This window comes from Podarcis pityusensis, assembly GCF_964106645.2.
Source record: "Podarcis pityusensis genome assembly, chromosome: 11".
In the NCBI taxonomy this organism is placed as follows: domain Eukaryota; kingdom Metazoa; phylum Chordata; class Lepidosauria; order Squamata; family Lacertidae; genus Podarcis; species Podarcis pityusensis.
Window position 1 is genome coordinate 6,680,582 of NC_138036.1, and position 25,884 is coordinate 6,706,465.

At 45.4% G+C, this 25,884-nt stretch overlaps 1 protein-coding gene and 1 long non-coding RNA gene across 2 annotated transcripts in view; one reads left to right on the forward strand and one right to left on the reverse strand.

The window, feature by feature from the left end:
• Window positions 1–8,280: 8,280 nt before the first annotated feature.
• Window positions 8,281–9,375, reverse strand: LOC308458882. The gene is made up of 2 exons (XR_013977750.1): window positions 9,272–9,375; window positions 8,281–8,502 (listed from the first exon to the last, which is right to left on the reverse strand). It is a non-coding gene; the product is annotated as an uncharacterized lncRNA (long non-coding RNA).
• An 8,753-nt stretch (window positions 9,376–18,128) lies between these two features.
• The window catches only part of PIK3C3 (phosphatidylinositol 3-kinase catalytic subunit type 3), a 109,709-nt gene continuing 101,953 nt past the window's right edge, over window positions 18,129–25,884 (forward strand). The window contains exons 1-3 of the mRNA XM_080972108.1: window positions 18,129–18,268; window positions 21,317–21,505; window positions 24,083–24,226. Coding sequence (XP_080828234.1) covers window positions 18,201–18,268; window positions 21,317–21,505; window positions 24,083–24,226 — 401 coding nt within the window. The 5' untranslated portion in view covers window positions 18,129–18,200. The remainder of the gene's footprint in view (window positions 18,269–21,316; window positions 21,506–24,082; window positions 24,227–25,884) is intronic.

A 25,884-nucleotide genomic window follows, 5' to 3' on the forward strand; every position in this document is an offset into this window, starting at 1 on the left:
CTTCCCTAGTCCGGCAAGCGGCGGGCACCATTTTGTGGGTCGCTTCAGGTGCCCAAATGACTTGGGCCAGCAGACCTGGGAGTCTGCTTTGATGTCTGATATTGAGCAAGCTGCGTGGCACAACGCTGGGGGCCAGAAGCCTGTACTTTCTGTTTCCGCTAGAATAAAAGAAAACACCTTTAAGCTATTGAGTCGGTGGTATCCAGCTCTGCAGAAAAGTAATGGAATCAGTTCTCAAATGACACCTTACTGCTAGATAGGTATTGACACAATATGCCACATGGGGTGGGCCTGCAATGCAATTAAGCCTTATTGGGGACAGTGGCATTTGTGTTTGTTTTTTTATGAACTCAGTCTTACAGCACAGCAGAATACTCCATCCTTGGCTTTACAGATAATATTCCACGGGGAGCAGAAAGACCTTCAACATAAAGAATTAACAACACAGCTCCTAGTCTCTGCAAAGCAGCTAATAGCTCATAATTGGAAAAGACTAGAACATCTTCATATTCCTGAATGGCGACAAAAGGAGTAGACCATAGCTGTTAGAGAGAAACTCACAAAAAAATGAGATCACTAAGGGGACAACAACTGGAAGATGATTTTATTGGAATACACAGGATCTTCCTTCTATGAGCAAATACTATTTGATCTGACATCCTACATCAACACATGGACAGTTGTGGTGCAATGCATTCTATTATTTATTTATTTTTATTTATTATTATTATTATTATTATTATTATTATTATTATTATTATTATATTTTATTTCTACACCACTTTATATTTTTAAGAAAAATCTCAACTTGGTTTGCAACACATTAAAACATCGAACAAAACTGTCTGGATTGGGCTGAGGACCCTGAAGAACATCTGAAACTCTTGCTGTCTCAATTTGCCACTTTCAGCCTAAGAAATGGAATGGGAGACGGGACATTAAGCATCACTGTCCTCTGGGGCCTCCCTCAAAACGTCAGCAGGGGTAGCAGGAACACTAGCTGCACTCTTATAGAGGAAGGAAATTCTCCTAAGCATCCAGGTACGTGAGGTGAGAGGGCTGAGAATGCCTCCAGACAGTCACTGTTTTGCAAGAGGGATTCAGGATTTTGGTTTGCGTATTTCAAGGGGATTGAAGAGTGTGCTCTGTCACACTCATGCAACAAATCCATTTGGAAAGACTTTTTTTTTTGCAGTTTTGAAAAGCGATGGAGCACCGTCCAAGTCATGTTGCTGAGTAAGCAGAACCTTGGAGTCTTGCCTAATCTACATGGGAAGTCAAGACAGTCCAGAGGTTAAGGAATCTAGATGATCACACAACCAAGGCTCCAATCCAGAGGTCAGGGAATCCAGACAGAGAACAGGAAGCAGCAAGGTAGGGCCAGGAACTACAGGCGTTGATTCCAGCATCTGACTGCTGCTGAGATCTCTGTTTAAGAAGCCCAGAGCCAGCTGGTTCTCATCAGTGCTTGCTTGATCTCATCAGTGCCTTCTTCTCTGTGAAGGAGTCACTCTGTGGAGTCAGTCCCCCTTCTCCCCCTTCAGGCTGCTGTTCAGCAGGTGAGGAAAAGGTGGTGCTTGGGAGGAAGAGGAAAAGGTGGTGCTTGGGAGCTTGACAGGAAACCACAAAGTGTATTTCCCCCGATTATCTGTTATTCTGAACCCTGCCCTCTACAGACTAGAGGCATGCAATGTTGCATGTACCCAACATAACCTCCACATAAGCTTTGTGCATGCAAAGCAAGACGAATAGTCAGTAGACAGGTTGCCTGGAGGAGCTCAATGTGATGGGACTTGTTGAGCTAATCTTCTACGAAATGGTGCCATTTCTTGCAACCGATGTAAGATGGCAGTCCAAAGCCACTGGTTTGAAACCTGCTGATACTCTTCTCTCAGCCTAGCCTCCTTCATAGGGGTGTTGTGAGGAAGTGGGAAGTGAGGAAGGCCTTGGAGGAAGAAAAGTTGAATCATGACAATAATGGTGATGATGGAGAAGCAGTTTTTAAAGAACTAGGTAAAGGTAAAGGGACCCTTGACCGTTAGGTCCAGTCGTGAACAACTCTGGGGTTGCAGCGCTCATCTTGCTTTACTGGCCGAGGGAGCTGGCGTACAGCTTCTGGGTCATGTGGCCAGCATGACTAAGCTGCTTCTGGCGAACCAGAGCAGCGCATGGAAACACCATTTACCTTCCCACCGGAGTGGTACCTATTTATCTACTTGCACTTTGACATGCATTTGAACTGCTAGGTTAGCAGGAGCAGGGACCGAGCAACGGGAGCTCACCCCATCGCGGGGATTCAAACTGCCGACCTTCTGATCGGCAAGTCCTAGGCTCTGTGGTTTAACCCACAGCGCCACCCGCGTCCCATTTTAAAGAGCTACCCTAGAGTAAATAGGGATATTGCCTATACAGCTACTCATTTCTTTTTTTAAGGACCACAATTGCCTGCATTCTGAAAACGCTGATGCTGGAGAGCTGTCAGTGCCTTACTTTGGATTCATTTATGCATTCCATTTCCATGACAAAACAGGTGATTTTTGTGCAAATGTGTCACATCTTTAAAAGTGGAAGAGCACACTCACTGAGAGGTGAAAAGGTTCCTATGCTGTGTTAGCAGAAGGGGAAGTTCCAAGGAACAATGATATTAAATCCCCCGTGTTCCCCCTTACCCCCTCTGCAATAAAACATTCATTCTGTTTTGTCTGACGCCTCGTCTTTCCCTAAACCATTGTCAGCAGGATCCATCAACATAATAGCATTTAAGTGGTGCAGTTCAGCTAGCTTGTAAAATAGGTCCTGTTAAGCACTCCTCGAGAACGCCATTAAGACCCAGAAACGCATACGTTGACCACAGAGGCTGTGTTGGTACATTTGCAGAAGTACAGATGACACGGCTGCGTCTTAGGTTTGGCAAGATCTCCAGCTGTCCAAACTCAGCCCCTCTCGGGGGGGACCCAAGCCCTGCCCTCAACATCTGACACAGTTACAGCGGCCATGTGTCTTGCTCAGGGCTCACCCAATACATTTTGTTGCCTGCAGAAAAGTTAAAATGGTCAACCTTGTACAGAAGTTGATCGGATGGGTAGCTGAATCCAACTCCCACACTGGCGATGGAACAGCATCCATTGATACGATACGATAATCTTTATTGTCATTGTCCCATATAGAACAACGAAATTGAAAAATCTACATAAGACATTCAAAAACCAACAAGCCTGCTATCCCAGATATCCCAACATGGTTAGCCCCCTAAAAACTCTGATACCCCATTTTTAAATACAATATACTCCCATAGAGACTCCTTACACTGCATTTAAAACCAAAATCGCGTTTGAATAGAAACTGTTTCTCAGGCGGCTAGTCCTAGTCTTTCTAACCCTGTACCTTCTTCCAGAAGGCAGAAGCTGAAAGAGATCATTTCCGGGGTGTGCACTATCCTGCACTATCTCTGCAGCTTTCTTATGGCACCTGGAAGCATAGATTTGATCATTGCTCAGAATGGAATGTGGTCTTCAGGCTGAAAACATTTCCCCAGCTCTTACCTATGGAATCATAGAATTGTAGAGTTGGAAGGGACACCAAGTGTTGTTTAGTTGAACCACCTGCAATGCAGGAATCTCAGCACACAAGACAGATGGCCACCCAACCTCTGCTTAAAAACCTCCAATGAAGGAGAGTCCACAACCTCATGAGGGAGAGTGTTCCACTGTCAAACAGCTCTTACTGCCAGAAATTTTCTCCCGTATGTTTAGTCCAAAGTCCAAGTTAGTTCTTGTAACTTGAAGCCATTGGTTTGAGTCCTACTCTCTAGAGCAGAGCAGGAGAAAACAGCATTGCTCCATCTTCCATGGGACAGCCCTTGAGATATTTGAAGATAAGAGTTTGGATTTGATATCCCGCTTTATCACTACCCTAAGGAGTCTCAAAGCGGCTCACAATCTCCTTTTCCTTCCTCCCCCACAACAAACACTCTGTGATGTGAGTGAGGCTGAGAGACTTCAGAGAAGTGTGACTGGCCCAAGGTCACCCAGCAGCTGCATGTGAAGGAGCAGGGAAGTGAACCCAGTTCACCAGATTATGAGTCCACTGCTCTTAACCACAATACCACACTCTTTTCCAGGCTGAACATACCCAGCAAATTCAACCGTTCCTCATAAGGCTTGGTCTCCAGAACCTTGATCATCTCGGGACACAAGAAGAGTCTTCTGGATCAGGCCAATGGCCCACCTAGTCCAGCATCCTGTTCTCACAGTGGCCAACTGGATGGCTTTGGGAAACGTGAAAGCACAAGAACACTCCCTTCACTTGTGGGTTCCAGCAAATAGCATTCAGAAACGTTCCTGCCTCTGACCGTGGAGGCAGAGAATGGCTAGAAGCCATTGATAGCCTTCATCTCCATGAATTTGTCTAATCCTCTTTTAAAGCCATTCAGGTTGGTGCCCACCACAGCTTCCCAGAGGAGCAAATTCCATAGTTCAAGACAGCATCATAGTGAAATGCAATGCAGGATCCCTCCATCTAGGTTAATACATCTTCCACTCAGGTAGGGTTCCATCTCTCTCACTGAATGGTGCATATATTTGTTTTCTGTCCGTCTAAGCCAGGCAATTAATGTAAAAAAATGTACCCAACCCTGTTTGATTTGGAGATATTGGAAATAGCTTTCTTTCTTTTTTAGGTGGAGAGGGCGACAGGTTATGCTCCATTTTCACACACACACACCCCCGAAAGAAACTCTCATTGTGCTGAGTCAGAAAGCTTTGGCTTTTGATCATGAGTTATTGGATAGTGAGCTGCCATTCATCTGTGGCTGGAAAACTACGGGCCTGAACAAAAAGAGAATAGAATTGGCCAGCAACCCCCCGAGGGAGAGCTCTTTTTGCAAACCTTCTCCATTCTCTAAATCAAGACCCTGGATTGCAATTGCCATTTGTCAGGCATTTGTCAAGGTTGACAATCTCTGCAGAGCCAGGCTGGAAAAGCAGAGCCTCTTGTAGCTATGAGATGATTGACAGGGTGGGTGCAGCCAGCACCAGCATTCACAGCAAGTGTGTGTTGGAGAGCTGGATCGCAATGGTAGCACCAGGCAGAACCATACTTTGTGAAATGCACACAGGTCCTGTACTACAAATGTTCATTATATGTAAAAATACTTATCCAACAGGGACGCGGGTGGCGCTGTGGGTTAAACCACAGAGCCTAGGACTTGCCGATCAGAAGGTCAGCAGTTCGAATCCCTGCAACGGGGTGAGCTCCCATTGCTCGGTCCCTGCTCCTGCCAACCTAGCAGTTCAAAAGCATGTGCAAGTAGATAAATAGGTACCGCTCTGGCGGGAAGGTAAACGGCGTTTCTGTGTGCTGCTCTAGTTCGCCAGAAGCGGCTTAGTCATGCTGGCCACAAGACCCGGAAGCTGTACGCCAGCTCCCTCGGCCAATGAAGCGAGATGAGCGCTGCAACCCCAGAGTCATTCACAACTGAACCTAACAGCCAGGGGTCCCTTAACCTTTTTACTTATCCAACATGACAAATGAGTACCCAAAACCTCCCTATACATACCACAGATCTCCTGCTTTGGAGGGTAGGACATGAACCAGTAGCTTCAAGTTACAAGAAAGGAGATTCTGACTAAACATCAGGAATAACTTTCTGACAGTAAAAGGTCTAGCACCCCTGGATGGTTAAGTCTAGTCAAAGCGGACTATGGGGTGCAGTACTCATCTAGCTTTCAGGCTGAGGGAGCCAGCGTTTGTCTGCAGACAACTTTCCGGGTCATGTGGCCAGCATGACTAAAGCACTTCTGGTGCAATGGGACACCGTGATGGAAGCCAGAGTGCACGGAAATGCCATTTACCTTCCCACCACAGAGGTACCTATTTACCTACTTGCACTGGTATGCTCTCAAACTGTTAGGTTGGCAGGAGCTGGAACAGAGCAACAGGAGCTCACCCCGTCATGCAGATTTGAACTGCTGACCTTCTGAGCAGCAGGCCCAAGAGGCTCAGTGGTCCAGACCACCCATTGTTCAACAGTGGAATGGGCTTTGTTAGGAGGTTGTGGACTTTCCTTCTTTGGAGGTTTTTAAGCAGAGGTTGGAAGGCCATCAGTCTTAGATGCTTTAGCTGAGATTCCTTAATCATTATCATCATCTTTGGGAGGCTTCCAGCAAAATATAAAAACATAATATAATGTCAAACATTAAAAACTGCACGATACAGGGCTGCCTTCAGATGTCTTCTAAAAGCTGTGTAGTTCTTTATCTCCTTGACATCTGATGGGAGGGAGCTCCAAGAAGGAATTGCAGAGGGTTGGACTAGATGATGCAAACAGCCAGACCTAAGTATCCCTTCCAACTCTACAGTTCTATGAATCTCTATGCAAACAGCCAGACCTGTGTGTGGTACAAATAAGCAGTATTAAACAAGGCTTACTTTGTGTGCTTTGTTGGTCCGTGGCAGCAGTTTCACCAGAAACCATGCGAGGAGTGGGGAGGAAGGGGAATGATTGGACAAAAAGGAGACACGTTTTTTCCCTTCCTTGTTTTGCAAGGTTTCAGAAGGTTTTCCTGGATTTCCCCATCATTGTGTTCAAAGTTCTGTGGTCGGGAATGAATTGGAACTTTCCCCATAGGACTCAGTGGAAATCTTCAACTCTTTATGCAAATGCTTGCCTAACTTATAGTTTCCTGAGAATGCATAGTGTTTGGATAGCGAGACCTGTGTTTACACAACATTGAACAGTGGGCCTGGTGGGCCTGGTGAGGTGTAAGGCAGGAGGCTAGCAGTAGGTGGCGCCAGAGCCAATGACAGGCAGAGTCTCCCTGTGTACTTCTATGAATGGAACACTGAGACACAGGAGAGGGAAAGTGATAGATACTGTCCACTCCTGCACTGCTTGTAACCAAAATTGGAAAGGTTCGGCCTGCCATCTTGATTCAAGATGGCGTCAAATGGTATCCAAACATAGATGAAAAGCTCCTCCTTGATCTCAGGAAATGTCAGGCCAAATTGGGTGGTGACATTTTTGCCTGCCTCTCTCTTCATCCTAAAGAAGAGCAAAGTAGCAACAATAAAGAATACGGCAAAATTAAAAGCATCTAAAAACAAACGAAGGAACCTCTCAAGGATTCTCAGTGTTGAGCGTTCCGGTGAGTGGTGATTTGTCCCACCTCTGTGCCCAAATACACACTCCCTTTTAGCAACGAAAAAATAAATATTAATCAAGCTTTGTGTGTTTGTTTACCTGGAAAATAATAAGCAGAGTGGCAAGGAATCGAGCTTTTGAAGTAAACAGGATAGCGCAGGGAGAAAAACATTGGCGGACGCTAACTTAAAATAAAGCACTTGACCCTCAAGGCAAAATATTAAAATGCTGTTTTGGCACCCAGAACGGATAGCCGAGTTGCTGAAAGAGTACCAGCTTTTTTTATAAGAAAAATAATAATAATAAAGGTAGACAAATACCAGCCCTAATCCCAATTCTCCCACCGCGTTCTGCAAGCTGAGTGAAACTCGAGGGGGAAATTCTTATTACAGCAAATAGGTGTGAGTCTAGAGGAAAAAATTAAGTCAACCTGACAATTTACAAATTCCTTTTCAAGCATGAAAGGTGGGCAAAAACACTGGGTTATTTTTAAATCTGAGCTGCCGAGGTGTGTTTTGTAGCTGTTAATAGCACTGTCAGAGAATGAGGGACACAGTGAGAAGAGGTCTCATTATCAGACAGAGCTTCATCTCCGTGAAGTGGAGACGAGGAGAGACAGGCTTTTTGTCAAGCCACCAATATTGGAAGGGTGGGGGAAGGGAAGCTCCTGTCCGGGAGAGGTTTCTCAAGTTATGGTGAGGCCTGGGAGTCTGCTTCTGATGCAGAGCAAAGATGGAAGCTCACCTCTGCTCTGGGGAATTTTGTCTTTTGTTATTTGCAGAACCTTTTTTTGTCCCCCCCCCCCCCCAATCCTAACCTGACAATGGCCCGACACCCACTCTTGCTGGGGAAAACAAATATCCAGTGTGAGTAGAGAAGCAGAGAAGGTGAAATAAGTCAAGAGGAAAGGAACATCTGCCAAGAACTGACAATCTTCTTAGGCCAGGATGGAGATGCACATGGAAGATGGAGCAAGCTTATTTTCTGCTGCTCCGGAGGATAGGACCTGAATCAATGGATTCAAATGACTAGTGTAATGACTGCCCTTATTCCCTTATGGGGTACACAAGAGCCCTTGAAGAGTCTTTTGTAGGTTCTCCATCGGTAGGAGAAGATAACAGAGGCCAACCAGAGAATACTGAGAAGCAAAGCAGCTAGTAAGCTTGATCTTTATTCAACTATTGCAACAGGGTGCCCCCTCACAGACAGGAGAAAGGAGGAGGAACCCCTAACAAAAGTGTGCCTGCCCTTATATAGACATTTAAAATTGCCCACCCCCGAGTCCAAGACCACCCCCAGAAGCATCATACATACATCACAGAAGGGGTGTAGCCCAAGACCACCCCCCAGATACATCATACCTGAAGATACACCAAAGGTGGGGTATGTTGACAACGGGGCTGAATGGGGGGGGGGAAACCTTTTTTACTTTCCTTCTATGTGATTTACAAGAACCCCTCCTCATTAGAACCGTCGGTTGAACTGACCCAAGCAGGATGATTAAGGTCTGTGTGGAGATAAACTTTAACCAAAAGTATGCTTTATGGAGACCGAGAAGCAATAAGAGCTTTTGGGAATGGTGCAGCAATTAATTCGGAGTCGCCATCTTGCCAAAGGATTTATAGCCGGGAGGAAGAACGGATTTGTTTTCAGACTGCATTCCTAGTGAATCTCCTCAGAGGTTTTGAGAAAGGAGGCAGATTGGTGAAGATTAATGACGCTAAGACTGTTTTGATGTATGGAAGTGATGTTATATGGAAAACGTCTGGATATGGCTACTGGATAAAAAAATTAATATCCACGCAGGATTACAAACTGTTCTAACCAGCTTGCGGAGACTATCAGAGGTCACAAAGAGAAAGGAAAAATATATGAAAATAACAACAAGAGATGTGGAAAAATAATAAGAAAGGATTGGATAATACTGTGAACATCATAAGGTTAGATTTGTGGACATTAAGACAGCAGTAAGAAGCAAGAAGTTGATTGGATCCCTTCGGAACTTGAAATATGGGTACCCCCAACAAAAATTTAAAATTTGGCTGTGTAATTTGGAATTTATGTAATTTGGTTTGATTTGATGTGATTGGTCGGTTAATAAAATTATTCTTAAAAACAGATACATCATACCTACATCACTGAAAAGGCGGTCTACAACAGAAATCATAGTGCATTGTTTATTTCCTGTCTGGCAGGTTACCCGTTCAATGGTCACTTGATTGGATTGCCTGGGGAGCCTGGCAATGATAATGATTTGTAATGATAAATACTTAGTTCCTGAGCCAGGTCACAGGCTCACACCCTATTCATATCTGAAATGTGCCCTTAAGACAGGATTTGTGAGGGAAGAGACAATGGGGAGGTTTCCCACTTTGACCTTGCAGAGAAATATTTGAGGTCAATTTGTTGAGGACTTTTTTTCTGTGGGGTTTCAGACATGTGGTTTATCTATTTATGTACGTGTTTGCTTGGTACATTTATGAACATTTATTACATATCTAAGACCTTAAAATTCTTATAACACTAGAAAGGAGATTCTGTTGCAACCTTAGGAAGAACTTTTCTCTCTTTTCTTGGAGGTTTTTAAACAGAAGTTGCATTGCCATCTCTCCAGGATTATTTAGCAGTGTTAGAAAGTGAGTTATGAAAGCTAGAAGCTAAATAGCACCTTTAACTTTAGTTATGGGCACAACAACAGAATGTCTAGGTCCACTTTTTTATAAGAAGAATACAAAGCTGTAGATGAAGGAACTGCCGCTAAAATATTATGTTCATTTTTCACATGGTCTAGTCATTCCCCTGCCCACCCTCCTAATATTCTTAAGAGGGTCTCTTCTCCAGTCTTCAGAGAGTAGCTGGAAGTGGGGAGGAAGTGGGGAGGTCTTCCTTTCCTTCCACCCTGCAGTTTTGATCTGAAATCTTATGAGCAGCAGCTCAGAAACTGCTCGCGCTTATGAAATTCCCTGTCGCAAAATATGCCTAGAACAATGGGAGTTTTGAACACTGTTCTTTAGCTGTGATTCCTGCATTGCAGATGGTTGGTCTAGATGATTCTCAGAGTCCCATTCAACTCTCCAATTCCATGATGAACTAAGTAATTAAATAAGTAGCACACGCGCGCGCACACAAATTACCAACTGATTTTTCAAAACAGGCAAGGGAATCAGAAGCTATGTTTAAAAATTAGGCCCAGAGAAATCCGTTCAGGTTACCTTTGAAGCATGACTCAAACACTTGGTCACTGGTGCCAAACTCCTGAGTATTTTGCCAGAGCAGAAGGCTTCATGCTCACAGCTCCCCTAAGAGAGAAAGTTCAGTTTGTTTTAAACCAATCAAGCTGGTCTCTTCCCGGCAGCTGCATCATCACCTCTCTGAAGCAGAGCGAGAACTTCAGGATTGAAATTGGCCCAGCTTTCCGAGTCGACACAGATCAGATAAACAACACATTCATTTATTTCTCCAAGGAGCCAGGAATGATAAACAAAAGGGTAACGTCTCCCCGCTTTAAGAACATAGCTGACGCATCGTGTTACATTTGTGTAATGGTATTCAATTAACACATTGCTGTTGTTGGTTGATTAAAAATTAACTGTGAACACTTATTTAACATTTACCCACTTGCAGATGCTCCCTTGACTTATGAGGATTGTCAGGAGTTTAAAAATATTGGGGGAGCACGGAGAAGGGGCCGCTTCTGCCTCCCCTCGTCACTTTAATGAAGTGAGATTAGTTTTTGTAGGGGATCTTGAAGTCATATTGCTGAAAATATCGCCCCCACATATAGAGAATTTGTCTATATATTATGTTCCTCATATGTCTTCCTCTGCATCTGTGTCTCACCTTTCTCCCTTGAACTGGTTTCCCATGATGGCCATGCTCTGCCTCAACATTAAATTGCAGCAATGCTTCTGAATACCACTTGCTGGAAAGCACGGAGGTGTGGGGCAGGGAGAGTACTGTTGCACTCATGTCTAGCTTGCAGGCCTTGTACAGCAGACCCTCCAAGTGTCTGTATTTTCCAGGGACAGTCCCATACCGTCCCAACATATCTTCAATGAAAATAGGGATGTCCTATTCAATAACAACAACAATAATAATAATAATATTAACCCATCTGACTGGGTTGCCCTAGCCACTCTGGGCAGCTTCCAACATATATAAAACTGCCCCTGGAAAATATGGACACTTCGAGTCTCTGCAGTCCCAGATTTACAGAAGAATAAGAGTTTGGATTTGATATCCTGCTTTATCACTACCCTAAGGAGTCTCAAAGTGGCTAGCAATCTCCTTTCCCTTCCGCCCCCACAACAAACACTCTGTGAGGTGAGTGAGGCTGAGAGACTTCAAAGAAGTGTGACTGGCCCAAGGTCACCCAGCAGCTGCAAGTGGAAGAGCGGAGACGCGAACACGGTTCACCAGATTACGAGACTACCACTCTTAACCACTACACCACACTGGCTCTCAGAAACCTTCTGAGTTTCTAATTTGATGCCAGAATCTCCCGCTTTTCCTTAGGACGTCTCTATTTTCATTGAAACAATGTTGGGGGATTTGGAGTTATACAGCCCCTGAGCCAAGGAGATAACTAACCTTTAGAAGACACCTGAAGGCAGCTCTGTGTAGGGAAGTTTTTTAAATGTTTAATGGTTTAATATGTTTTTATATATGTTTGAAATAGTCCAGAGTGTGGGGCAACCCAGTCAGGTTGGGATATATGAAGAGGAAGAGGAGGAGGAAGAGGAGGAGGAAGAAGATGGGATAGAACATCCCTCTTTTCATTGGAGAAATGTTGGAGGGCATGTGTACAGGCATCCTGTTGGTCACTGTGAGAAAAAGATGATGGACCTGAATGGGCTATTGGCCTGATCCAGCAGGCTCGGTTTATGTTCTTAAGTATATGTCCAATGATGTCAAACACACTCTCCCCCCTGCTGTGCAAGACTTTGGGTGCTAAGAAACCCCACAGAAACAGAAGATCAGATCTCAAGAGAAAATAGTGGGTGAGAGACTTGGTGTGTTCGTGTGTGCAATGAGGGAGGGGAGCCGAGCGCCTTGTTTTGCTTATGTTGTTAAAAGAACATCTGAACCGCAGTTCTGGAAGAGGTCTCCTCTTCTTTTGAAAGCCTGCTGTTTGATAGAGTGTCACCCGTCCCCTCCTTTCAGAAGAACCAGCTGGCAGCTAAGTGCTAAAGCCACTGACTCGCATGTGTTTTTCTGACATTTAACAAATGGGAACAGCTTGCAGATCTGCGTTAAGTCACTCTGTCTGGCAAATAATCATCGGCTATGCGGCTTCGATGTTCAGAACATTAGCGCAAACACAAAAAAAGGAGGGGAGGGGGGAGAGGGAGGAAGGGAACAAATAAATTGTGCCATTGGAAACCCTTTGCAGGAGGACCTATCCATGTGGGTGGGGAGACTTTTGGGAAAGAAAGGAATGCATTCGAATATAAGGACATCAGAGGAGGCCTAGTGGATCAGGTCAAAGGCTCATTTAGTCCCATCTCTACTTCCAACTAGATGCTAGTGGGAAACCTGCAAACAGGACCAGAATTCAACAGCACTCTCCCCTCCTCTGGTTTCCAGCAACTGACATTCAAACTTCTAGTATGCAGGCTGAGACCCTACCTGCCCGCAGACTGTCTCACCAGGGTGGTGCATGCTCTAGTTATCTCTCGCTTGGACTACAGCAATGCACTCTATGTGGGGCTACCTGTGAAGGTGACCTGGAAAATGCAACTAATCCAGAATGCAGCAGCTAGACTGGTGACTGGGAGTGGCTGCCGAGACCACATAACACCTGTCTTGAAAGACCTACATTGGCTCCCAGTATGTTTCCGAGCAAAATTCAAAGTGTTGGTGCTGACCTTTAAAGCCCTAAACAGCCTCGGTCCAGTATATCTGAAGGAGCATCTCCACCCCTATCGTTCTGCCGGGACAATGAGGTCCAGTGCCGAGGGCCTTCTGGCTGTTCCCTCCCTGCGAGAAGCCAAGTTACAGGGAACTAGGCAGAGGGCCTTCTCGGTAGTGGCACCCACCCTGTGGAACGCCCTCCCACCAAATGTCAAAGAGAAAAACAACTACCAGTCTTTTAGAAGACATCTGAAGGCAGCCCTGTTTAGGGAAGCTTTTAATGTTTAATAGGTTATTGTATTTTAGTGTTCTGTTGGAAGCCGCCCAGAGTGGCTGGGGAAACCCAGCTAGATGGGTGGGGTATAAATAATAAATGATGATGATGATGATGTAGATGGTACACAGAGCCGTGATGGATAGCAACCAGCAATGACCTTATCCTCCATGAATTTGTCTAAACCGCTTTTAAAGCTATCCAAGTTGGGATCCATAACAACCTTCTGAGGGAGTCCATTCCACTGTCAAACAGCTCCTACTGTTTCGTCTTGTAACCTTTTCTCACAGGGGAGCTTCTCCAGCCCTACAATCACTTGGGCGGCCACTTATCCAGCTCTAAAATACCCTCTTCATATTAGGAAGCCAGAACTCTATGCAATATCAAATGCAATCACACCATAGATTTACCCAGCAGCAGTAGGTTACTGCACTTCTGTCATTCATAGTCATACTGCCTCCAGCCTTGCTGGTCCATCGAGTCTAGCATCACGTTTCTGACAGTGTCAAATTTTAGGGCTGGCCTGCCCATGAGGCAAGGTGAGGCAGTCACCTCAGGTGGCAGGTCCAGCTACCTTTGCCCTTGCCCGCCCCTGCCACTCCACCTCCATTACAGCAGGCAGATACCACCAAACCTGGCTCCCTCAAAGCCATGTGCGTTTGTTGAAGCATTTTCCGTATTGTCTGAAGTTGCACAAATTCCTAAGCCAGCCCTGGTAATTCGATGCCTCTGGGAAGCTTGCAAGCAGAGCAAGAGAGGGTCACAGGATGGTGACCAGGCCATGTGGACCAGTCTTGCCAGCCTGGTGGCCCATCCTTAGATGGATGTGTGAAGTCCCCCTTCGCTGGTGTCCAACCTATGACCTGGCCTGGGGAAAGAGTACCTAGAAATAGAGGATACAGAAGAGAATGAGGCTTTGGTTCCATCCTTGGGGGAAGAACTAGCAGGACATTCAACATGGACTTTCCTGGCTAGAGGACAGAGCCCTCCCTCCACTGATTCAGAAGAGGCGTCTGCCACAGGACCCCTGTTTCCCCAAGATGTTATGATAAGGTGGGGTCCCTTCAACAAGCCAGGGAGGAGCTAAGCTACAGATCCAGTTAACATACATAATAGTTCAGATAGATCTGAAAAAGCAAGGACAACAGCTATTACTGCTGCCTCAGCAGGACCTTGGGAGCTCTCCCTGGTGCTGAAAGTGATCTGGGTACCCTTGGATTCCTGATTTGGCTTCTTGCTCCATTTTCAGTGTCAAGCAACATTTAACTGTTGGTCTAGTAGGTTCATCTTGACCTAGGCAACAGGGTTGCACCCTATTAAAAAGATGCCATATTATGATATCAGAACATCGATCCTTCTATCTCTGACTGCTTGGTGTCAGTGCAAAGTCTCAGAAATAGCTCTCTGAGAACTGAAGAGCCTTCCGGGTCAGACTAATGGCCTCACTAGTCCAGCATCCTGTTCTCACAGTGGCCAACCAGATTCCCAGATTGGAAACCCACAAAAAGGACCCAAGCGCAAGAGCAATGTGCTTTCTCAGCAACTGGTATTTGCAAGAACCACAGCTTCCAACTATGGAGGCAGACCATAGCCATTGTCTTTTAAAGACCTCCAGTTGGTGGTCATCAGTTGGCAGCTTTTGCCACCCTGCAATCTTAGATCTTTCACATGCAATTTCACCACATGTGATTTTATTAAATTTGGACATTACAGATTCTGTAAGGTTTATGTTAACTAGTTCTTAATGTTTGCATATGTTTTTACACCCTCCTCTGTAAAACACTTTGAGGTTTTCTCTTAAGTGGTTACATAGGAATAAATAAATAAATTAAATGAAATAAATATTGAATTTGGGACTTTGTCCTTCTAAGGCTTGTGTCTGGCCACAGAGCTTTGGAGCCACCCATTGAATGCAATCTACTTTTAACTCCTCGGGCAGCAAAACGGTTCACCTCTGATTTTGGTAGCAGAGGACCTACATCCAAAAAATGGATTATTCTGCCACAAGGAGCTGCACTAATGTGTCTGCATTTCAAAGTGAGAGATCGGTAGTGTGGGGTGGGGGGCTTTATCCCCAAGAGATGAGATTAAAACCAGAGACAGTTGATAAAGAATCTATTGTAGCCCCGCGTATTAGAAGAGAGAGTTATTGTATCTTCCGGATCCATCAAGGTGATAAAGTAACAGATCACGCCGAAGGAGAGGCTGGAAACTGAGCCCAGTTTTCCCATATGAGTAAACAGAGTCTTGTGGCTCTCAGACGGCACTATAAATCCAAGCTAAGCATTTCAGGTCTATATCAGGGTGACAGAAAGCTTCGCGCCTTGTGATTCATCCTGAACGGATGCATCATCTTTTTGTTCCAATCTAATCAGGAACATTTTTGAAATGCCCATTTTTCTTTCGGAGTCAAAAAAAGGCAGGGAAGAGATTTAGTTAGGGTTGTTTTTCTTCCTTCCTGCCTTCTTCTTCTTCCCCCATTTGATGTGAAGTTTGAAAAACGTCTATCTATCTATCTATGAATGACTTGCCTTCTTAGCAGAGGACCCTACTGGTGGCGGAAGGTCCCAACTCTTGTGTTTTACCCCCATCTAGTGGTATCTGTGTAATTTTGCATTCTAGGCTTTTGATATTATGATGGTGCCTTTAAAAAAAAAATGGTTTCACCATTTTATTGTTACGACTTGTGGACTGATCGGGGAATCCTTAGTCAATTTATTGCAAAACTTTTTTTAATTAGCAACCATAGCTAAGTGATAGAACACAACAGGATCGTTCGGTTGGTTAGAAGGTGGTGCTGAGAAGGAGAAGGTTGCAGGTTCGATTGCCACATGGGACAGCTGCATATTCCTGCATTGCAGGGGGCTGGACTAAAATCAGCCTTTCTCAACCTGTGGGTCCCCAGATGTTGTTTAACTACAACTCCCATCACCCCTAGCTAGCAAGGCCAGAGCTCAGGGATGATGGGAGTTGTAGTCCAACAACATTTGGGGACCCACAGGTTGAGAACCTCTGGAAGGGTCCCTTCCAACTCTACAATTCTAACATTTTATATGAGCAACTGGGGAGATTTTGTAGACTTTTGGACACCACATTTCTATTGCATTGCTGTGTTGTTGTTTGGAGGCATCCAGAAAGACATCTGCCCCCAGCCTGGTGCCCTAGAGATGTTTCAAAGTACAACTCCTATCAGTCTAAAAGATCTCAAAAATGTCCTCCTCTCTTTTAGTGAGTAGGCTGAACTCTCAAACTGGCCATCTGTCCTGCTTCTCCACCTGTATTTCTGTGAGAAAAACAACAACAATATCTTGTTTGTGTGTCCCGTTCCCCTCCCAGTATTCTGATAAGGATGTTGTTGTTTAGTCGTTTAGTCGTGTCCGACGCTTTGTGACCCCATGGACCAGAGCCCGCCAGGCACTCCTGTGTTCTACTGCCTCCCGCAGTTTGGTCAAACTCATGCTGGTAGCTTCGAGAACACTGTCCAACCATCTCGTCCTCTGTCGTCCCCTTTTCCTTGTGCCCTCAATCTTTCCCAACATAAAGTCTTGGAGCCTCAGCTTCAGGATCTGTCCTTCCAGTGAGCACTCAGGGCTGATTTCCTGAAGAATGGATACGTTTTATCTTCTTGCAGTCCATGGGACTTTCAAGAGTCTCCTCCAGCACCAGAATTCAAAAGTATCAATTCTTTGGCGATCAGCCTTCTTTATGGTCCTGCTCTCACTTCCATACATCACTACTGGGAAAACCATAGCTTTAACTATACGGACCTTTGTTGGCAAGGTGATGCTGTCTAGGTTTGTCATTGCTCTGATAAGGATACTGTTTTTTTTTCCTGGGGGAACGCAGGGGTATGCACACCCCTAAACATTTTGTGAATCTTTGTATTTTTGTTCATTTACTGTATTTTATTTTCCCCAATCCGAACTATACAATGCTGATTTTCTTGAGTCAAAATGAGAGTACCCCTAAACATTTTTTTTAGAAAAAAGCACTGAGGATAGATACTTTCACTACATTACATATATATTAAAAGGGGGAAGGGGAGAAGCAGCACGTGAACAAGAGCTAGCAAGCCTTGCCACAAATGCCAAGACGTTAAACACGCAAATAGATTTTTTTTTATTTGAGATCCTAACTTTTCTGTGCCACAGTGGAGCTTTGGAGCTTGCAAAGCACAGGAGTGTATTGTGAATATTTAACTTGCTAAATATTTAGTTTTCCCGTGCAGATAAAAACTAGCAGTATATATGTATATATATATATATATATTATAATATATTAATATATATATTAAAATATATTATTATTTAGTTATGTTTAAGCATTTTACTTACATTATCTATTTTAATACTACTACTACTAATTTTATCATTTATACCCCGCCACTCTGGGCGGCTTCCAACACATATAAACACATTTACTGGGGTGGAATGGGTGTGTGGCATAATTTAACACAATATAGTAAAAAGAAGAGCAACGATAATATTCAGCTTTCAAGCCTATTCTGCTTCATGGGCTCCGACGAAAGCTAAGCCCCTCTCACCCAAGTCCCTCACCTTCAACTTTCCCCCCTTTTGAGCAGCACGGAAAAGCTTCCCCCATAGGGCGCCGCCATCTTTGTCCCGCCCTATTCCTCCCCTGGGCGCGGCCATTATTATCATTCTCATCGTCGTTTTCCGTACGCGCCGCCGCCATCTTTGTACCGGGCACCGCGAAGGGAGCTGGAAACTTCCGGGCAGGCTTCGCCGTGCCCTTTGGAACGCCGGCGGAGGAGGCTCCTGCTCCAATCAGACGGCCGTTCCGAGGCCGGGCGGCTTCTGATTGGAGGAGCGCGCGGGGGGCGGGCTGTGGGCGGGGCTTCCTAGGAGCCACTAGCTGCTTGGAAAGGAGCAGAAGGGCGAGCGAGGAGGGAGGGATCCCGGAGCAGCCGCCATGGGGGAGGCAGAGAAGTTCTATTATGTTTACAGCTGCGACCTGGACATCAATGTGCAGCTCAAGATGTGAGTGGGAGGGAGGAATGCATGCATGCATCAATCAATCAATCAATCAATCAATGCACATTTATCTGCATGCCTAGAGGCTTGCTTTTTTGGGTGGTGGGCAAGATATATGGGTGTTGGTGGGGGGGGGTGCAGCCCATAGGGCAGGCATAGGCAACCTCGGCCCTCCAGATGTTTTGGGACTACAATTCCCATCATCCCTGACCACTGGTCCTGCTAGCTAGGGATCATGGGAGTTGTAGTCCCAAAACATCTGGGGGGCCGACATTGCCTCTGCCTGCCCTAGGGGCAAGGGGTCATCATGTCAGTGTCAGAGCCCCTGCTTTAGGGAAGCTTTTAATATCTGGTGAATTATTGCGTTTTAATATTTTGCTGGAAGCCGCCCAGAGCGGCTGGGGAAACCCAGCCAGATGGGCGGGGTATAAATAATAAATTATTATTATTATTATTATGCAGAAAGCATAAAAGGTTCAATCCCCAGTGGCACCTCCAGGAAGTGCTGGGAAAAACACCTGCCTGGAACACAGTAGAGGTGCTGCTGCCAGTCCGTGTGGGCAATGCTGAACTGGACAGACCAATAATCTGACTCAGTACATTGCTCCTTTCTGATATATGGAATGAAACGTTTTTGAACTGAAGATTGCTAATGTTCTGCAATGCATCTTTTCCCCCTTTTTTTGCTAGTCTGTTTTATTATTGTCATTACATTCAATTAATCGTGATTAATTTGGTATTTGCTTGAGGGCTCCAAAGGGAAAGGGAAAGGTAAGGGGACCCCTGACCGTTAGGTCCAGTTGCGGATGACTCTGGGTTTGCGGCGCTCATCTCGCTTTATTGGCCGAGGGAGCCGGCGTACAGCTTCCGGGTCATGTGGCCAGCATGACTAAGCCGCTAGGTACCTATTTATCTACTTGCACTGGTGTGCTTTCAAACTACTAGGTTGGCAGGAGCTGCGACCGAGCAACGGGAGCTCACCCTGTTGCGGGGATTTGAACCGCTTACCTTCTGATAGGCAAGCCCTAGGCTCAGTGATTTAGACCACAGCGCCAAGAGGCTTGAACTGTAGCAAGAGGCATCAGTAGGGCAGCGCCTACCTTGCAAGCAGGAGGTCTTGGGTTCAATTTCCAAGTGCACCTCCAGAGAGCATTAGGAACGTCCCCTGCCTGAAACCTAGGAGATGTGCTGCTGCCAGTCCGTGTGGGCAATGCTGTTCTGGATGGGCTCAGTATAACGCAGCTTGCTGATATAGCGAACAGGACATTTTTGAGGCGAAGGTTCTGCAAGGCATCTTTTCCCCCTTGTTTGTTTTGTTATTATTATTATTAAAATAAATAATTTGTCGATGCGATTAATTCGGTATTTGCTCAAAGGCTCCAAATTTACTTTAAAACAAGGCTTGAATTGCAGCAAGAGGTATTAGTAGGGCAGCAACCTACCTTGCAAGCCGAGGGTCCCAGTGGCATCTTTAAGTAGAGTTGGGAATGTCACCTGCCTGACACGCTGGAGAGCTTGCTGCTGTCCGTGTGAGCAACGCAGAGTGACTTCTTCCTTTCCTTTTGAGTCTGAATGCTTTCCCATTTAAAAGCATAATGCCTAGCCCATAGAAATTAGCTTATCAAGAAGGTCAGGCTAGCCACAACCCTTCCCCTTTATTTTTCTACATGCAGGGAGTTCTTGCGCACACCCCATTCAGACACCGGAGCCATAACCTACGGTCTGAAGTGGAATGGTCTTAGATATAGGCTTGCTACCTTGTCTCTTGCATAAGCCTACTTTAGGCAAGGAACAATTCTCCAGTAGATGGACTTACAGTGAGGGGGGGAAAGTATTTGATCCCCTGCTAAATTTGCCCATTTGCCCTCTGACGAAGAAATGACCAGTCCATAATTTTAATGGTAACAACAACAACAACAACAACAACAACAACAACAACAACAACATTTTATTATTTATACCCTGCCCACCTGGCTGCGTTTCCCTAGCCACTCTGGGCGGATCCCAGTCAAGTATTAAAAACAATACTGCGTTAAATGTTAAAAACTTCCCTGAGCAGGGTAGGTTTATTGTAGCTGTGAGAGACAGAAGAACAACGGGAAAACCCCCCAGAAACCCAGAAGACAAAAGTAAGAGATTGATGTGCATTATAATGAATGAAATAAGTATTTGATCCCTTTGCAAAAGATGACTTAGTACTTGGTAGCAAAACCCTTGTTGGCAATTACAGAGGTCAGACGTTTCTTGTAGGTGGCCACCAGGTTTGCACACATCTCAGGAGGTACCGTATTTTTTGCTCTATAAGACTCACTTTTTCCCTCCTAAAAAGTAAGGGGAAATGTGTGTGCGTCTTATGGAGCGAATGCAGGCTGCACAGCTATCACAGAAGCCAGAACAGCAAGAGGGATTGCTGCTTTCACTGCGCAGCGATCCCTCTTGCTGTCCTGGCTTCTGAGATTCAGAATATTTTTTTTCTTGTTTTCCTCCTGCAAAAACTAGGTGCGTCTTGTGGTCTGGTGCGTCTTATAGAGCGAAAAATATGGTATTTTGTCCCACTCCTCTGCAGATCCTCTCCAAGTCAGTGAGATTTCGAGGCTGATGTTGTAGCTACTCAAACCTTTGGCTCCCTCCAGATTTTCGATGGGGTTAAGGTCTGGAGACTGGCTAGGCCACTCCACGTCCTTAATGTGCTGCTTCCTGAGCCACTCCTTTGTTGCTTTGGCTGTGTGTTTTGGGTCATTGTGATGCTGGAATACCCATCCTCGACCCATTTTCAATGCCCTGGCTGAGGGAAGGAGGTGCTCACCCAAGATTTGACGATACATGGTCCCGTCCATCATCCCTTCGATACGATACAATCCGATACGTTGTTATTCTGTCTCCCACAGCTACAATAAACCTACCATTAAAATTATGGACTGGTCATTTCTTCGTCAGAGGGCAAACAGGCAAATTTAGCAGGGGATCAAATACTTTCCCCCTCCACTGTATTTACCTCTGGCTGTGTGAAAATCTTGTTGCTGTGATCTTTTTCTTTGTTCATTGTTTCCTTAGAGGAAGCTTGGAGGGGAAAAGAGAGCAGAAGAGCTACAAAGCGGTTTTGGAAAATCCCATGCTGAGGTTCTCGGGATTGTACCAGGAGACCTGTTCCGACTTGTACGTCACCTGCCAGGTGTTTGCAGAGGGCAAACCTCTTGCCCTTCCGGTTCGGACGTCCTACAAAGCTTTTAGCACCAGGTGGAAGTAAGTGCCTTTCGTCTTTCATTTTGGACAGCTGGCTGCCATACCTGTTTGTGAGACTTACCGTATTTTCCAGCGTATAAGACGACTGGGCGTATAAGACGACCCCCCAACTTTTCCAGTTAAAATATAGAGTTTGGGATATACTCGCCGTATAAGACTACCCCTCTTCCAACGCACATCAAATAAAAATTTTAAAAACCAGTCTCTAGTCCGGCTTGGAAATCCGCTCCACTTCCCAGTGGCCGGGGGGTTCTGGGGCCAATTTCCAAGTGTATTTCTGCTTCAGCTAGAGAGCTTGGTGTCCTCTGATTTAATTTGCTGTCGTTTTATCCTTTGGTGGGTAGCTGCTGCAGGAGCTGCTGCTGTAGCCGGCATATAAGACGACCCCCGACTTTTGAGAAGATTTTCCTAGGTTAAAAAGTAGTCTTATACGCCAGAAAATACAGTAACTGACCCTGGGGTAAGCAATGACTATTAGCCATGATCTCCACTGTCATAATGACATAGGGACATAAGGAAGCCTTGCTGGATCAGTCCAGTGGCCCATTTAGTCCAACTTCCTGTTCTCACAGTGGCCGACCGGATGCCTGTAAGAAACTTGCAAGCAAGATTTGAGCGGAGGAGCCTTCTTCCCTCCTTTGGTTTTCAGCAATTGGCGTTCAGAAGCCTTATTGCCTCTGACCATGGAGACAGAAGCCTAGCCATCGTTGCTAGTAGCCAGTGATGATAGCCCTCTCCTCTGAATTAGTCTAATCCTCTTTTAAAGTCATCCAAGTTGCTGACCCTCTGATTGTAGGAGCTGTTTGACAGTGGAACAGACGACCCCCACCCCCGTTCATCCAGCCTTTATTGGCATAATTTAGACAATAAGATCATAGACGAGAAAGAGAAAAGTCTTCCATGAAACATTAGCAATCTGAACAAAATAAAATAAATAAATAAAATAAATCCTTCCAGTAGCACCTTAGAGACCAACTAAGTATGCGCACGAAAGCTCATACCAATAAGTAACTTTAAAGGTAAAGGTAAAGGGACCCCTGACCATTAGGTCCAGTTGTGGCCGACATCTCGCTTTATTGGCTGAGGGAGCTTGCGTACAGCTTCTGGGTCATGAGGCCAGCATGACTAAGCCGCTTCTGGCGAACCAGAGCAGCGCACGGAAACACTGTTTACCTTCCCGACGGAGCGGTACCTATTTATCTACTTGCACTTTGACGTGCTTTCAAACTGCTAGGTTGGCAGGAGCAGGGACCGAGCAACGGGAGCTCACCCCGTTGCAGGGATTCGAACCGCCGACCTTCTGATCGGCAAGTCCTAGGCTTTGTGGTTTAACCCACAGCACCACCCGCGTCCCCAGTAACTAACTTAGTTGGTCTCTAAGGTGCTACTGGAAGGAATTTTTTTAATTTTATTTGTTTTGTTTTGTTTCAACTATGGCAGGCCAACACGGCTACCTACCTATAATTAGTAATCCAGACATATTAAACACATAAAACATGCAAAAGACTCAGTAGCCACCATTAAGTAAAACTAAGTAGCTTTAGATTTGACTTTAAAAATCTCGGCTAAATATCCTGAAACAATCTCGGTAGTTTCAGGAATATCACCCCTCAGCAGATACTGGATTACAGATTCTTTGCAAGTAGGTGCATTGAGCTTCAAGGGAGTTGCCAGTGGGTTTCTCTCTGAAGAATGTGAAAGACAGGGAATTCCAAAAAAATAATAATTAAAAAATATGATATATTTTATCTGGTGTATTCATGCCACAAGAGCAAAGTCTACTCTCGAAGGCTATTTTGGAGAGCCTAAAAAAATCTAAGACCTGAAAAGTGCTTTTGATTCAACCTAGGAGGCTATTATGGGAGACACAACACTATGCGGTTATAGCACTGGTTGCTTTTATTGATTTAAAAACAAACAACAACAGACCACCTTGAACAGGGCTGGATTTAGGTTTGATGAGGCCCTAAGCTACTGAAGGAAATGGGGCCCTATATATGTCCAGCTATCCTTTGTCAACAACAAATTGTCACTGTTTCTGTATGCTATGTGGTAGTTTGTGGACCTTATAGGTATCTAAAGCCATTTGCACATGTTGCCGTGCAACCAGCCCATGCAGAATGTAGGCACCCTATATATAGAAATGAGCGAATCAGTGATATTTTAGGGAGCAGGCTAGCAGGCGGGGCCCATGACTTACATCACAGGAGCCTACACAACACAAAACACTGTTGCTGTATGTAGGTTTTATTTTATTTGTTTTCTATCTTATATTTTGGAAATGTACATCCAGGGTTTTTTCTCCTTTAATTTTTTTTTTGGGGGGGGGCAAGAGCGTAGAGCCCTAAGCTATAGCTTATTTAGCTTATACATAAATCCGGCACTGATGAAAGGTGGTCGGCTTTCCTGCATTGGAGGTCTTTAAACCGAGTTTGAATCGCTTTAATCTGCCATGGATGCTTTAGCTGTGATTCCTGTATTTTAGGGGGTTGGACTAGATGGCACTTGAGGGCCCTTCCAGCTCCACAATTGTATGGTTTTTGTAAGTCCAAACTAATACCCACAATCTCTCCTCAGCTGGAACGAGTGGTTAAAACTGCCGGTCAAGTATCCAGACTTGCCGCGCAATGCCCAAGTGGCATTGACAATTTGGGATGTCTATGGACCTGGCAAAGCCATCCCTGTCGGGGGAACGACTGTCTCGCTCTTCGGAAAGTATGGGTATGTGTCTCGGCTTTCATGTGTTCTGTGCCTTGCAGATTTAAACACTGAAAACACATCAAACATTAAAAACTTCCCTAAACAGGGCTGCCTTCAGATGTCTTCTAAAAGTCAGATACAGTTGTACCTTGGATCTCAAATGCCTGAACAAATTGGCTCCTGAACGATCGAAACCCAGAAGTGAGTGTTCCGGTATTCAAACAATTTTCAGAAGCCGAATGTCCGACACAGCTTCTGATTAGCTGCAGGAGCTTCCTGCAGCCAATCAGAAGCTGTGCTTTGGTTTTTGAACGTTTTGGAAGTCGAACTGAAGTCCAACTTCCAAGGTACAACTGTAGTTGTTTATTTCCTTGACATCTGATGGGAGGGTGTTCCACAGAGCGGGCGCCACTACCAAGAAGGCCCTCTGCCTGGTTCCCTGTAACCTCACTTCTCGCAGTGAGGGAGCGGCCAGAAGGCCCTCGGCGCTGGACCTCAGTGTCCGGGTAGAACGATGGGGGTGGAGACACTCCTTCAGGTATATTGGACCGAGGCTGTTTAGGGCTTTAAAGGTCAGCACCAACACTTTGAATTGTGGGAGCCAATGTATGTCTTTCAGGACTGGTGTTATATGGTCTTGGTGGCCACTCCCAGTCACCAGTCTAGCTGCGCATTCTCTATGAAGCTCGCTGGATGACCTTGGACCAGTCAAATACAAATACGATACGATAATCTTTATTGTCATTGTCCCATACAGAACAACGAAATTGAAAAATCTACATCAGACATTCAAAAACCAACAAGCCTGCTGTCCCAACCTAGTTACCTCCCTAAAAACTCTGATATCCCATTTTAAATACAATATACTCCCATAGAGACTCCTTACACTGTGTTTAAAACCAAAATCTCATTTGGATAGAAACTGTTTCTCAGGCGGCTAGTCCTAGTCTTTATAACCCTGTACCTTCTTCCAGGTACCTTCTTCCGGGCTTGATAAGGAATTTGGGTGGCGCTGTGGGTTAAAGCACTGAGCCTAGGGCTTGCTGATCAGAAGGTCGGCGGTTCGAATCCCCACGACAGGGTGAGCTCCCGTTGCTCGGTCCCAGCTCCTGCCAACCTAGCAGTTTGAAAGCACGTCAAAGTGCAAGTAGATAAATAGGTACCGCTCTGGCGGGAAGATAAACAGCGTTTCTGTGCGCTGCTCTGGTTCGCCAGAAAGTGGCTCAGTCATGCTGGCCAAATGACCTGGAAGCTGTATGCCGGCTACCTCGGCCAGTAAAGCGAGATGAGCGCCACAACCCCAGAGTCGGCCACGACTGGACCTAATGGTCAGGGGTCCCTTTACCTTTACCTGTGGTCACTGCGGAGGGGAAAGCATTTAGTCTTGCGAGCATAAAAGCTCTTCGTTGGGAAGATAGTAGTAGTAGTAGTAGTACTAATAAATTATTTATACCCCGCCCTCCCCGGCCAGAGCTGGGCTCAGGGCGGCTAACACCAATAAAATCACAGTAAAAACATAATGGGGGGGGGGGGGAGAGAGAGGGGGGGAAACAATTTAAAATACAGGTTAAAATGCAATTTAAAATGCAGCCTCATTTTAAAATAGCTGATAAATCAAGACCATAAGGGGAGGGAAACATAAGGGTCAGACTGAGTACAAACCAAAGGCCTGGTGGAAC